Raw genomic sequence first — 13,036 nt, forward strand, 5'->3', positions numbered from 1 at the left:
TGAGTTCTCTAGAAACTGTCCTCTTGAGATCCTAAGCTACACCCCCAGATACTCTTTTGCATCGATTTCAGTCTTAGAATGGAAATTGCAGGCACACAAAGTAGATATTCTAGGGTTGTGTTGCCAGTCTGCAAAGTGGCTAGGATTGTGGAACAAAACTTGGTGGGGCTGGGTGGTAAGCAGTGGCTCTGAAGGCAGCTACCACACAGAATAACCAACTAGGTGCTGAGGAGGACAAAATGGAGGGAGGAGTTCACTAGGTCAACAAGCTCCTGCCACTCATATCCTGAGAATCCCCTGCCTAGATAGTAATGATGCTGTTGGCCGGCACCCATGATTTCAATGGCCTAGCTGCTTCCATGTATCCAATGATTGCAGCTGGAATGCTCATACTGACCACAGTCAGTCAGATAGGCTTTCCATATCTCAAGCAGGCTCCATATTTATTGACTAGGCCTTAACCTTGTCAATAACTCCAGTGGTTCCCTATTACTTCTAGGGTTGGACATACAATCCTATTTGGTTTTAAAGCCCTTCTTACTTTTCTAGTCTTACATTTTACTCCTCTCTATCTACTCTGTGATCTAAGGACACTGGCCTCCTTGCAATTTCTCTCAGAAGACTCCATCTCTCCAATTCTCATGCCCTGGTACTGACCTTCATGGTTACAATGCTTTTCCTCCTTGTCTTTGTCACTTGGTTTAAATAAATTCCATCTTTTCAAGAAACCTAAGTCCCCCTTAATGACAATACCTCCCCTCTGAAATATCTCCAATTTATCCGATGTATATTTTGTATGTACATAGCTGTTTGCATATTGTCACTCCCATTAGATGGTGAGTTTTTTTGAAGTCAGGGACTATTTTTGCCTTTTTTGGTATCTTAGCACTCAGCACAGTGCCTGCCATACAGAAAATTCTTAATAAATTCTGCTTGCTGGACTGAATGCCCACTTCAAGAAGGCAGGAAACTACAGTTTATGCTTCTTCCACAAACTCCATGGTGCTTGGTACAGAGCTGAGGTTACGCTAAGTGCTTAACAGTCTCTGACTGATCTAGATAACACTAATTCACATTTGTGTTACAGCTAGATCCTGATTAGTATGAATAACGAGTCTTCTGCAGTGGCTGCTTGTATTCACATTTACCCTATTTGAAGATATAATTATGCAAAATATAGTGCTTTGTTCCAGTCCAATGGAAATATCCAGTGCAAATTTAAATAACATAGCCACTTTAGTGGATTGATCATGTACACTAATTGGGACCTAACTGTATTCTGGACAAATTATTGTCCTACATTTTGTGTTATTTTGGACATAGCCTGGCCAAGAGACAAAAGAGTTACAGGGGAAATCAATGGTTTTTAACAAGACAAAGGGCAATGGTGCAGTCTTTTTAAGAGAATAAACTTTTACATTAAGAGTAATTTCTTCTTCAGCAAAATGGAGTAATACAATTTGGCACTACTTGATCCATGGGATTTTTGTGAATAAAGTGCCTTGTAAAAGTTAAAATCTTAATTGTGGATTATTATTATTGGTGTTAATGATAATTATTGTTATCATTACTATTTGGTAGATTTGAGCCATTGCCTTCTATGTTTATTTTCAAAGCCTCTTTAAGTAGGTTAATCCAATATCTAGTACCAGAAAAGGGAGAAATGGTTAGAAAAAAAAAAGGTTCCATTAAAAAGGCCTGGGAATTTTAGGGGGCTTCATGCTTGGTATGGGTCAAAAGTATGATGCTGTAACCACAAAAGCTAATGTATTCTTAGGCTGTGGTGTCTAAAACAAGAAGAATGACACTGGCCCTGTGTCCTGATCAGCTCACACATGGACTACTATCTTTAGTTCTGGCTGTACATTTTAGAAAGGTCATTTACAACATGGAGAAAACTAAGAGATTAATGTGAGGTGAATTTTTAAAATGCCATAGAGAGAAGGTTGAAGGAATGGGAATATTTAACCTGGAGAAAATATAAGACTTGGGATTTTTCTTTAAGGATCTAAATGCTTATGATGTCAAAGAGCAGTGAGCCTTTCAGTTTGGCCCTGGGGAGCAGAATTTGTGACATACAAGTATAACATAAAAGTTTACAGATGGAGACTTTGTCTCAATATCATCAAAAACAAGAATAATTATGTCATCCTCACATAGAATCTGCTGCCTTCCAAAGTGATGGTAAGGAGCAGCTAAGTGGTGCAGTGGATAGACTGTCCTGGCCCTGGAGTCAGGAGGACCTGAGTTCAAATCTGACCTCAAGACACTTGACATTTATTGGCTATGTACTGGGCAAGTCACTTAACCCAGATTGCCTGGGGAGTGACGGTGGGGAGGAGAGGAACAAGTGATGGTGAATTCTTCACAGGTGGTCTTTAAGCAGAGGTTAGATGGCTACATATTGAGGAGGCTGAAGAGGGAATTCTTACTTCAGGTACAGGTTTGACCAGATAACCTCGAAGGAATCTGTCAATACAGAGATTTTATGAGTCCTTAAACATTCAACGCTATGTGTTCAAAATATCACTTTAGTCTTCAGTTCAAAAAAGTCACATATTTTAAAAAATATACGTCTTTTTATGAAGCAAGAAAAAAAGGCAATGGACTGGAGAGCCCAGGCTCCAGCTACTGACTTGCTGTGGGACTCCTGGGTAAATCATTTTCCTTCTTATGCAGCTCAATAAAATAGGACATTGGAATAGATTCTGCGCATGAAATGTACATGCTAGTTCTAAAAATTCTACGAATCTGCAAATCTACAAAGACAACATGGTGAATAAAGTTTGCATTTCATGTTTTAATTCCAGAGAAATTTTAATTTCAACATAATGAAGTCCTGAAAAAAAAATAAAAATAAAGTTCAAATGAAACTTGGTAATGTGACTTCCCTTCACAAGGACGATATTTTATGTTTTGTTTTTAATTTTGCAAGACACCTGGAGGATAAAGGAGGAAGCATATACTGTGCCCTGAGCTTTTCACAAGAAGTGCATTCCATGAGCTTAAAGGACTGAACAGGCACTGTAGCTGCCTTTGGACAATGATAGTAAGCCAAGGGTCATGACAGTCTTCTTATTTTTTTCTAGGCTAAGAGTACAAACAAGTTGTGCCATCATTCTAGGCTAGCTGTGCATTGTCTCTAATTGAAAGACCAAGTTTTGGTGTGACTAAAGAATGAGGCAGAAAGTTTTTGTGGTTTGTTTTGAAACCTCCTTTACTAAAGTGTCCGTTGTTTTTCTGCATTCCTTTAAATTAATAATATTAGCTAATATGTATATGTGGCTTTAAGGTTTTCAAAGTGCCTTATATAAATTGCCTCATGTGGTTGTTACAACAAAAGTAGTTGAGATTATTATCCCCATTTAACACATGAGGAAATTGAGGTTAAGAAGTTAAATGACCTACTCAGGATCACTTAGCTAGCATATAAGTGTCTGAGTCAGGATCTGAACAAAGGTCTTTCTGATTCCACTCTGTGGACTATACCATAGTATAGTATATACTATATACCATATACCATAGTATGGAAATGTCAGCCATAAAATTCTGAGTTAGATTATGGTTAGTGATCTCACACTTTCTAGACACTGTACTTTGAAAGGCAATGTTAAATACGTATAAACGTTTATAAAGTGATGTAGAATGAAGGACAGGCAAGAAAACAATGTGTACACAGTCACTAAAATAACTGAAAGTCATGTTGTAAAATTATGAAAGGGAAAAGCATTTACATAGTGCCTACTATGTGCCAGGTACTGTGCTAAGTGCTTCTTTCAAATACTATCTCATTTAATCCGCACAATAACACTCTGAGGTAGGTACTATTACCATCCCCATTTAATAGTTGAGGAAGCTGAGGCAGACAGAAGTTAAGTGACTTGCCGGGGTCATAAAACTACTAAGTGTCGGAGAATAGATTTAAACTCAAGTATTCCTGACTCCAGGTCCAGCTCTTCACCCACTATGCCAAAGAAGAGTACATGAGAAGACACCTTCCCCCATTCCTCTGTAGAGTGTGGGAAGTTCATGGGTATGGAACATTGCATTTATTTTCACAATTTTTTTAAAAAAAAATGTATTGATCAGTTTTGCTGACATTTTTGGCTTTTTCTTTTTTTCTTCATTTTTTGTTTTTGGTTATATGGAATGACTTTCTTGAAGGAGGTTAGTAGAAGATTAATAGGACAAATTGAGTAATGTTAAAAACAAGATATTAATAGAAAATGTTTTAAAAACTAGAGAAAAAGCAACATTATCAAATATTAAGAATGGTTAGAAAATCTGATATAACAACTGTATTACTATGGGATTTTATTCATTTGCTCTGTCTCAGTTTGCTAATATACTGAAAAGGTGACAGTAACACTCCCGTTATATCAGTTGTGAATAATTACTACAGTCTTGCAATTTCCTTGTGTTTAGGGGGGAAATTTAATTTATGCTTGTCGTAGCCACTCTAGCTTTAAACCCCTGAAGGATATGTTTTGTGACTTTCCTTTTTAATTTACAAAGTAGATAACAATTTTATGGTTCTATTTAATTATCTCATTAAATATATGTAATTGTATTATAATATTATATACAAATATTAATTATAAATAAAAATCTAAATAAATAGTAACATATAATACATATTCTAAAAATCAAGGTTATATTGCTTTACTCCAAGCCTGTGTTTATAAAATATTCAGATATTGGAAGAAAAATATGACAAGTGCTTGACTTTTAAAACATTTTCAATTTACATAAAAATAATATCACTTGCCTTAAAAGCCAGCTGAATTGTTTCCAAAGTCTTGGATGGTCTACATACTACAGATAAAGCAATTATATATTCCCGTAAGTCGATTTTACCACTTTCATCCTGTAAAGAAAAGCAACCATCAGATTAGAGTTTCATCACCCATGTCAGAATTTAAGAAATGACTAATAGTATTGAAATTTAAAAACATTAACTGGCCATTCATGGAAAACAATCTATACATATACATACATATGCAGGTATACACACATATATTTTAAAATTTAGTTGCTGAGAGATAACAATTGAGATATGACTTCCAAATTCAGGACACTGGTATTTAAGTCAAGCTTTTGATATGTAATAGCTGTATGACTCTAGGTAAGTCCGTTCATTTCTCAGTGAACCCCAGGCAACATATTAAGGCTATATATTACATTGCAGGGGCTATCTGGCATTGGTAGATTCCTCTTACTAGTTGTGTGACAGGAAAAATAATGACTTCTTCGTGCCTCAGTTTCCTCATCTATGAAATAAGAATATTGGTACTACCTATTTTACAAGCTCGTTTTGAGAATCCAAAGAGAGTGACCTCCAAGTGCTTTGTAAAACTTAAAATACACCAAGGTATATGATTAAAAATATCCCATCTTTTGTTCTTTCCTCCTCATTGCTCTTCACCTAAATGTTTGGGTGAGAGATGGGGGAAAAAATTTCCAATATCCCAAAGCATTTTTCATATTGAATTATACTTCTTTGTTCTCTGAACTATGATTATCCTTATTAGTATTGAAGTTGAAAACAACTGAACAGAAGGTTACTTCAATTTTTGATTGAAACATTAATTTTGTAAAAAATGCAGTCATATTATACTGCCCAAAGACCATGCAACTGAATGTTCTGTATCTAGCTTTTAGAAGAGAAAGATAAATTTAAAGAAAACAAATGGATATATAAAACATGTTTAAGAAACTGAATTCTATAGTACATTTGATAGAGGTGAGTGTCAATTAAATTAAACAAGAACTTAAGAATCTATTATATGTAAGATACTGTGCTAAGTTAACACAGATTTAATCCAATGAAATGCCCACTCATAAAACTGACTCTAGGTTAGAAAGAAAAGGTAATATTTTGTACCTTAATGGTAGGGATATGTATAACACATCTTAGAAAGATTTTCATTTAAAAAAGTTGATAAGAGAAAAAGTTTTAGAGTTTTAAGGGTAAAACTTCAGAAGCCGATCAGCCAGAACATCTCTCATCATTTTCCATAACTAAAGTTGTATATTTAACAGTATTCCATTTTCCTGTTTTTTTTCTCCCTCATAACTGCTCACTTAAACATTTGGATAAGACATCAGGAAAACAAAACAAAAACCACCTTCCCCTAAATGTCCTGATCTCAAGAAAAAGGATGAAGTCCTTTCTTTGTGTTAATGCCCTGTTCCTCAAAACTACTGAAGCAAACTCAGCTAGTTGGTTTGTCTCTGGCAATGCCATTCCTGCAAATGTAGGGGTAGAAGATAGTTCTATATAGAGATACTCCCCTTTGCCTTCCAGGCATATTCCTCATCAGGGAGAGACCTTCTGCTACTTGTTTCTGCTAGAGATTTGACAGGCTTTGCTGAAAGAGGCATTTGTGTCTCTTTCTCACTGCTGTTTTCAATGTACAGTGATATTATATTTTAATAGTGCTATGAAATAATACTGGTTCTGTAAATAAATTTATTTTTTCCTCTCCCTGGCATCTGATTTACTCTTTAAAAATTTTTTTATTGATATCATCTAAATTTCCAGCTGTATTCCTTCTCCCTGAAACCTCTGCAAAGTGAAGGGAAGATGTTGAAAAAATTTTTAACTGCTGAATATCAATCCAGCTGACTTGCTAAGATGATATTGCTTTAGGGAAGTACTGGACTGATCTTTATTAGCCATGAACACTGTTAGGAAATCTTACAATACAAAAAAGAGATTTGACTGTGACTGATAAAATTGCAGCTTTTTCCTAAGAGTGATAGTTTTTGATGTACCAATACTTAATAGGCAACACTGCATTGTCAAATGAATTTTCAATGATAGGCAATTATTCAATATATTTAGCATTTACACATCTGGCCTGATATCCCTTTCAAAGCAACTCAATGATAATATAATCACAGTTAGAGTTTGTAGCCCCCCAAAAAGATAAAAACAAAAGAATACAACAATATGTTTTTTATTTCATAGTACTGAAAAGCTTTTATACTATTGATGTCTATTTTCAAGAGGATTTTGTCTAGATTAAAAAGTCTCAACAATACACTGAATTATACACTGCAAAAATTCATTAGCAAAACAAAAGAATGCAGCAAATTTATAAGAACTACAGACTCAATCAAACACTTGGGGGTTGGGGGAGAGGAGCCAAACTGTTTATTAGTTTGTACCCTGTGCAGCATGTGATCTTCTAATTATCAAATCAAGTATGTTGTTACATTACATCATTTAATAGACAAATGATGTTTTCTTCATAAAGTTTTCACTAATCTTCTCTCTACCATCTCCCCAGTACATTCTCTCCCTGACACCGTGTAAATTTAATCACTTTTAAAATTGTATTATATTTAATCTGTGTATCTACTGGATTGTAAGCACTCCTGATGGTGTGAATTATTTTATTTTTGTCTCTCTCTGATACATAGCACAGTGCATGAAACATCACAAATAATGAATGTTTGTCCAATAGGATCTACCATTATTATGTGTTTACTGACACGCTAATCTACAAATTTTAGCGTTGGCATGCTTTTCTTTTGTACTAATATAGTTCTTACCTCATCAAATAGAGCAAACATGTCACTCAACGTATCAGAAACTGGGACTTCCATGTATGCAGCAAATTCTGAAAGACTAATTTTTTCTCCATTCTTCATCTTAGCACTTTCTGAATATTTATCCAGATCTTTCTCAAGTTTTTCTGGTTTTAACCTATATGCAAAAAGGGAAAAGATTTTAACAATAACATTGCATGTTATCAATGAGAAGTTGTCTAAACAATGATTTAAAAATATCAAAAAATAGTTCATAATTCAATGAATGAAATACTCAGAATAAGCAACAGAATTTTTTTTTCTAGAAGCAGTGATAATTCTAATGATTTTGAGCCACCTCAAAACATGTTGCTGATGTGGTCATTTGTCCTTCTTTCTTGAAGAGGACTATGGTATCAGGGAGATGATGCCATGACAAGCAACTGAACTGGATTTAAGTGAGGGAGGCCTGTACAAAGTCACCAGCCTCACTTTCTCCTCTGAAGCCCTCTGGGTCCAGTGGTCAAATATTCATCAGGATGCCTGGAGATGGCCCTGGATGCGGTGGGAGATCATGGCCTTTTAAAGCTAAAGTCTTTTCCAGATCTCAGTTTGACTGAGGCAACACAAAGGGACTGATGAGAGACATCATAGGACTGATCAAGCAATAGAGTTCACCTCTAAAAAGGGAGTATCATACAGAGTCAGAGGAGCTGGAGAAAACATCAGAGCTAAATGAGGCTGGTATGGCTTCATATAAAAATTGTTCCTTTGACACTAGTTCCCCTGAGAGGTGTTGCCATCACCTGAGCAACAGGTCATTTTGAAAATACAAAGAATTCATATCTTTACTGATCATTTGCCATAATTCCACAATTTCTCAAATTTCTGCTAACCCATTAGTTTATAAAAATGGAATTTTATGATTTGTTACATCAAAATGAAATTAGTTTTAAGCAATTTTATACTTAATAGAATGTAAGATCCCTGAGAACAGGGACTATTCATTTTTGTCTTTGAATTCCTAGTGCCTGACACATAGTATATTACATTCTTAATACATGCTTATTGATTGATTGATTACACCAAATAACTTACTATACCCTATATTACAAAACTAGGACTGAGAGTTAGGTGTTAGTCACATGAGCCTAAAAGACAATGTTCTGAGGTTGGTTGAAGGCTGAACTTGGGGAAGGCAGGAATTTTTGACTCAATCTACCTATCCAGAGGTTCTCTAGCCTGAGAGTTCTTCACAGACCAGTCCTAAACTCCTGATCTGACTGCAAATTCTTTAGGGACTGCTCCAACTCTAAAGGCTCTAAAGATACTTTGGGTAAATATTTATTTTAGCATCTAAGAGAAGAAGGATGTTTCTTATATACAGACCAGCTATAGAACTGGGCTGCACAGTCTGTGTAGGAAAAAGAGGTTAAAGAAAGTGGAATTAATGTCCTGGTATGCTTTTATTGTATCTTGAAATATTAATTTCTGTGGATTAAATTTGCAGAAATAGTCATGCTAGAAAAAGGAAACATATCTAATTTTCTCATGAATAAAGAGTATGAACATTGCTCACCCAAGGCTTCTCACAAGCTTGGCAAATTCTAAAAGGCAGGTGTTTGAAGGGAGACGAAGTTGTCCTTCAGCCAATGCCAGCTGGCAGTCTTCAAATGTGTAATCTGTTACGGAAACTCCCAAGGCCCTTTAAGAAAGAAGACTGGATACAGTAAATGCGATTTTCTTTTTGACAGCTAATATATCAGAACTCCAGGATCTTGACTCTGCACAGCTGCCTATCTCTCAACAGTTATGGACAAAAATTCAAAAGTAAAAGTAAATAGCTTACAAAATGGAAAAAGTAAAAGATGGAGAAATTTTAAAATAGAATAAATGATAAGTTTAGAGGCAGGTTTTTTTCTTATAACTTGCTCAAATCTTATATCTCACATTGGAAGAGCAGATCTCATCATGGGCAGGATAAATACAAAGGAAACATGAATAAAATGAGGGCAAGTTTTAGAACAAAACTCAGGCAGGGCACTGTGATAGGATATAGTCTAGATCTGTGATTTGTATTGATGTAAAGAACTTCCAGATGGGGAAACTCCCCTCTGCTAATTCAAGTCAGCACTTTTTCTGAAACTTATATTCTTAAAGAATTGCCTAGAGCCCTGAAAAATCAAATGACTTGCCCAGGGTGACACAGTCAGTAGGTATTTGAGGCAAGACTTGAATCCAGGTCTTCCTGGCTTCAAGACTGGCTCTCTATCTGATGTACCACACTGCTCTGACAATGGGAAGAGTTACTAATAAACATTCAGAATTTTAAACAAACACAGATATTTTCATTTTCAAGTGTTTGTCTAATAAAAGTTTTAAATTAATTTTTAAAATTAATAAGCATTTACTTTCTCTCCGTCTCAAATGTGCACAGTCAAGCAAAACAAATCAACAGATTGGCCATGCCCAAAATGTGTATCTTATTCTATATGGGAAGGGGAGGGGAGTATTAATTGGGAATGACCAAATAGATCCTGGTATATGAATGTAATGGTATACTACTGTGTCATAAGAAATGATGAAATGGACAGTTTCAGAGAAACCTGGGAAGATGAGTATGAACTGATGCAGAGTGAAGTGAATAGAACCAGAAGAACAATTTTTATAACAACAACATTGTTAAAACAAACAACTTTGGAAGACATAAGAACTCTCATCAATGTAATGACCAACCACGACTCCAGAGACTGATGATAAAGAAGGCTACCTACCTCTTCATAGAGAGGTGATGAACTCAATGCACAGATGTTTATAAAATACAAGTTAACACAGTTGTGCCTCTCTCTTCTTTTGAACTGAATCATCACTATATTAATCAAAGTATTCATAGTAAAATGGAAATCTTATTAACTGGAACTTTTATTGGGGTCAAGGATCTTATACACTTCCCCATAAAAATGTCCCTAAAAGGCCCATATTATGGGATTGCCTCATAGGTGAAACCACCTACAAGGAAGTTTTTTTGTTCCTTCTGTAAAATAAACAAACCTTATAATAAATTCCAGCACTGAGTGAATTAAAGTGCTGAAAGCAAGGTCCCAGTGTACTAACTACCCACAATTCAACACAAAGTCAACTATCCATAGTCAGAACCATAGTTTACTAGGTACAAAGATACAAATTTGTTGTACAAATGTACAAATCTTGGTGCATTTAAGAGGCAAGTTTATTATAAACATCACAGGAAGTATGTTTTACTAACAATGTGAGGTAAGGAAGACAAGTTTAAAAATGAAAGGAATTAACTGTGTGAGAAATTCTTCACGGGTATAATTATCTGGTTCAACATCAAGATCAATGTAATGATGATCAATGATGAATCTTGAGAAAAAACTGAAGGAGCAAAGGGAAGTGTTAAAAGAGCTAACGAGAAATGATTAATAATTAAAACAATCAAAATATTAATCTGTGAAGCACAGAATATCTGTAGATAAATAGTTCTTTGATATAGCAAGCAGCTTTTGATGATCCAAGGACTATTTATCCAGTTGGAGACCCTAGAGTCTCTTGGGATTTATGGCCCCCTTTTCTTTCTGTGGTAGTTTTTCAGTTCATTTGAAATTCTACCAGAAGATATACAAAGGGAACTGAAAAAGAAACTAAGCTTAAAATTAAACTAGTAGAATTTACTAAAAGTTGCTTTTTAAAAATTGTTTGTTTTTTAGCTATGTACTCCCATGTACTACACCTAGATTTCCTGAAATCCTCTTTTTTCAAGTCTGAGGAACTACTTCTTCCATGAAGTCTAATTCATGAATTTTTTCAGCTGAATTCACTTTTCAGTCCTCAAAACTTTTTCTAGCTTCTTCGTGGCTCCTGGATCTTTCCTTATCCCTGATCACCTTCTAATCTGTAGTATACTTTTGGGGGTAGAGATACAGGTTATATCCCTGTTTTTAGCTTTTTGAGGAAAAGGGGCTGTTAGTATTTCTTTGCATTCCCTTAATAAATGTCTGTGGGCATGAATGGGAACTACAGCTCTTTCTAGACACTTGCGGAAACTCTCTTCAGTAGGTCTAGATCTTTGCAAGAGAGCCAAGAGTTCTATCAGGAGAGTGTATATCTTTTTTTTGTTGTTGCATGTATTAGCCTCCCAAGATGTTTTCTGCTACTATACCCACAATACTTAACACACAGTAACTACTTAAGCCATGCCAGCTTCTTCCAAATTGAGTTTTTTTGTTCTAATCATTTTAAAGGGGCTAACAGATCACCTCTCCCTTAAGATATTCAAGGTAAATGAAACCATTGCCTCTTGAAGGCAGGTCTTTCCAAAGTGTTTGGGTAGAGGAACAACGAAGCATACTATATCACCTATAACAATTTAGTTAGCATACAGTAATACAAGAACTCTATATACCCATACTCCAGAAACTATTCTAATGATTCATTTGTTAAGGACTCATATCAAATGACCATCTTTGCAAATGTTAGGATGAAGGGCTGTGATGGAAAAGTGAGAGATTAATCAGAATTACTTTAATAATCTGGAAGATTTCTTAGGAACATAAGCTTCTCATGAGGAACATAGTTCTCAAATGAAGTGAAATAAGGCTAGAAAATAAATCAAGTTCTGGCAAGATGCTTAAGTAATTTAAATGACAAAGGGGTTAATAACCTTCTTGAAAAAGTTTGAAGAAGAAAAAAAACATATGAAACAGCCTCTCAGTGAAGAATGCATGCAATGTGGCATATGTTTCTTTGGAATCAAATATAAAAGCTGAAAATGAGTAGGAAGTTGTCTCCTTGGCGGGTTCTCATGGTTAAGATTGATTTTATTCCAAGGAGTGGAAAATTAACATACCTAGGCTGTCATGGTTACAAACCAAAAAATATTCAGGAGCATTTAGATTTATGGCATTTACACTTTCAGGTGTCTATACTGAATCCCTAAAAAAATTTTTTTGGGGAGGAGGAAGAAGAAATATTTCTGTCTCACAAATCTGAACACCTACACTGATATTGTGACAGGCACATTATATTTTAAAATATGGGTGAATTTGAAGAGAAAATTTTGAATAAATGTTTGTTGAATTAAATGACTACAAATGAGAGTGAAAACACTCCAAATTAACTCTGACAGAATTTACAAGTCACCCAAAATCTGTTCTAGGCAGACAGTCTTGATAAAAATCAATGAACCCTAACAATAGATGACTCTGAATTCATTCTTTTCCCCCTCCCCCAAGGAAACAGTACACTCAAAGAAGTTTATAATTGTCACTAAGGAGTCTTCATTTGCAAACTTATGGAACATCTTATCTATAGTTAGTAAAAATCCCTCTCCTGATTAACATTTTTTCAACAAACTTAAAATAGTATCCATTATCAATTTTTTCCCCAGTTAAATGCCAATTAAGTCATACAGACCATAAGTACTACAGTAGAGAGAAAAGACTAAACACTGAGGGTTAAGGAAAGTTTTGTGGAAGGGCTT

General features: G+C 35.1%; 1 protein-coding gene across 4 annotated transcripts in view; it reads right to left on the reverse strand.

Annotated features, from left to right (window-relative positions):
• Window positions 1-13,036, reverse strand: part of LPCAT1 (lysophosphatidylcholine acyltransferase 1) — a 146,834-nt gene that overhangs the window by 10,590 nt on the left and 123,208 nt on the right. For all 4 annotated transcript variants that reach the window (XM_072605366.1, XM_072605368.1, XM_072605369.1 and 1 more), the window contains exons 10-12: window positions 9,116-9,241; window positions 7,561-7,714; window positions 4,769-4,867 (exon numbers count right to left, since the gene is read on the reverse strand). In XM_072605366.1, the coding sequence (XP_072461467.1) occupies window positions 4,769-4,867; window positions 7,561-7,714; window positions 9,116-9,241 (379 nt within the window). The remainder of the gene's footprint in view (window positions 1-4,768; window positions 4,868-7,560; window positions 7,715-9,115; window positions 9,242-13,036) is intronic.

This window comes from Notamacropus eugenii, chromosome 4 (assembly GCF_028372415.1).
Source record: "Notamacropus eugenii isolate mMacEug1 chromosome 4, mMacEug1.pri_v2, whole genome shotgun sequence".
Classification (NCBI taxonomy): domain Eukaryota; kingdom Metazoa; phylum Chordata; class Mammalia; order Diprotodontia; family Macropodidae; genus Notamacropus; species Notamacropus eugenii.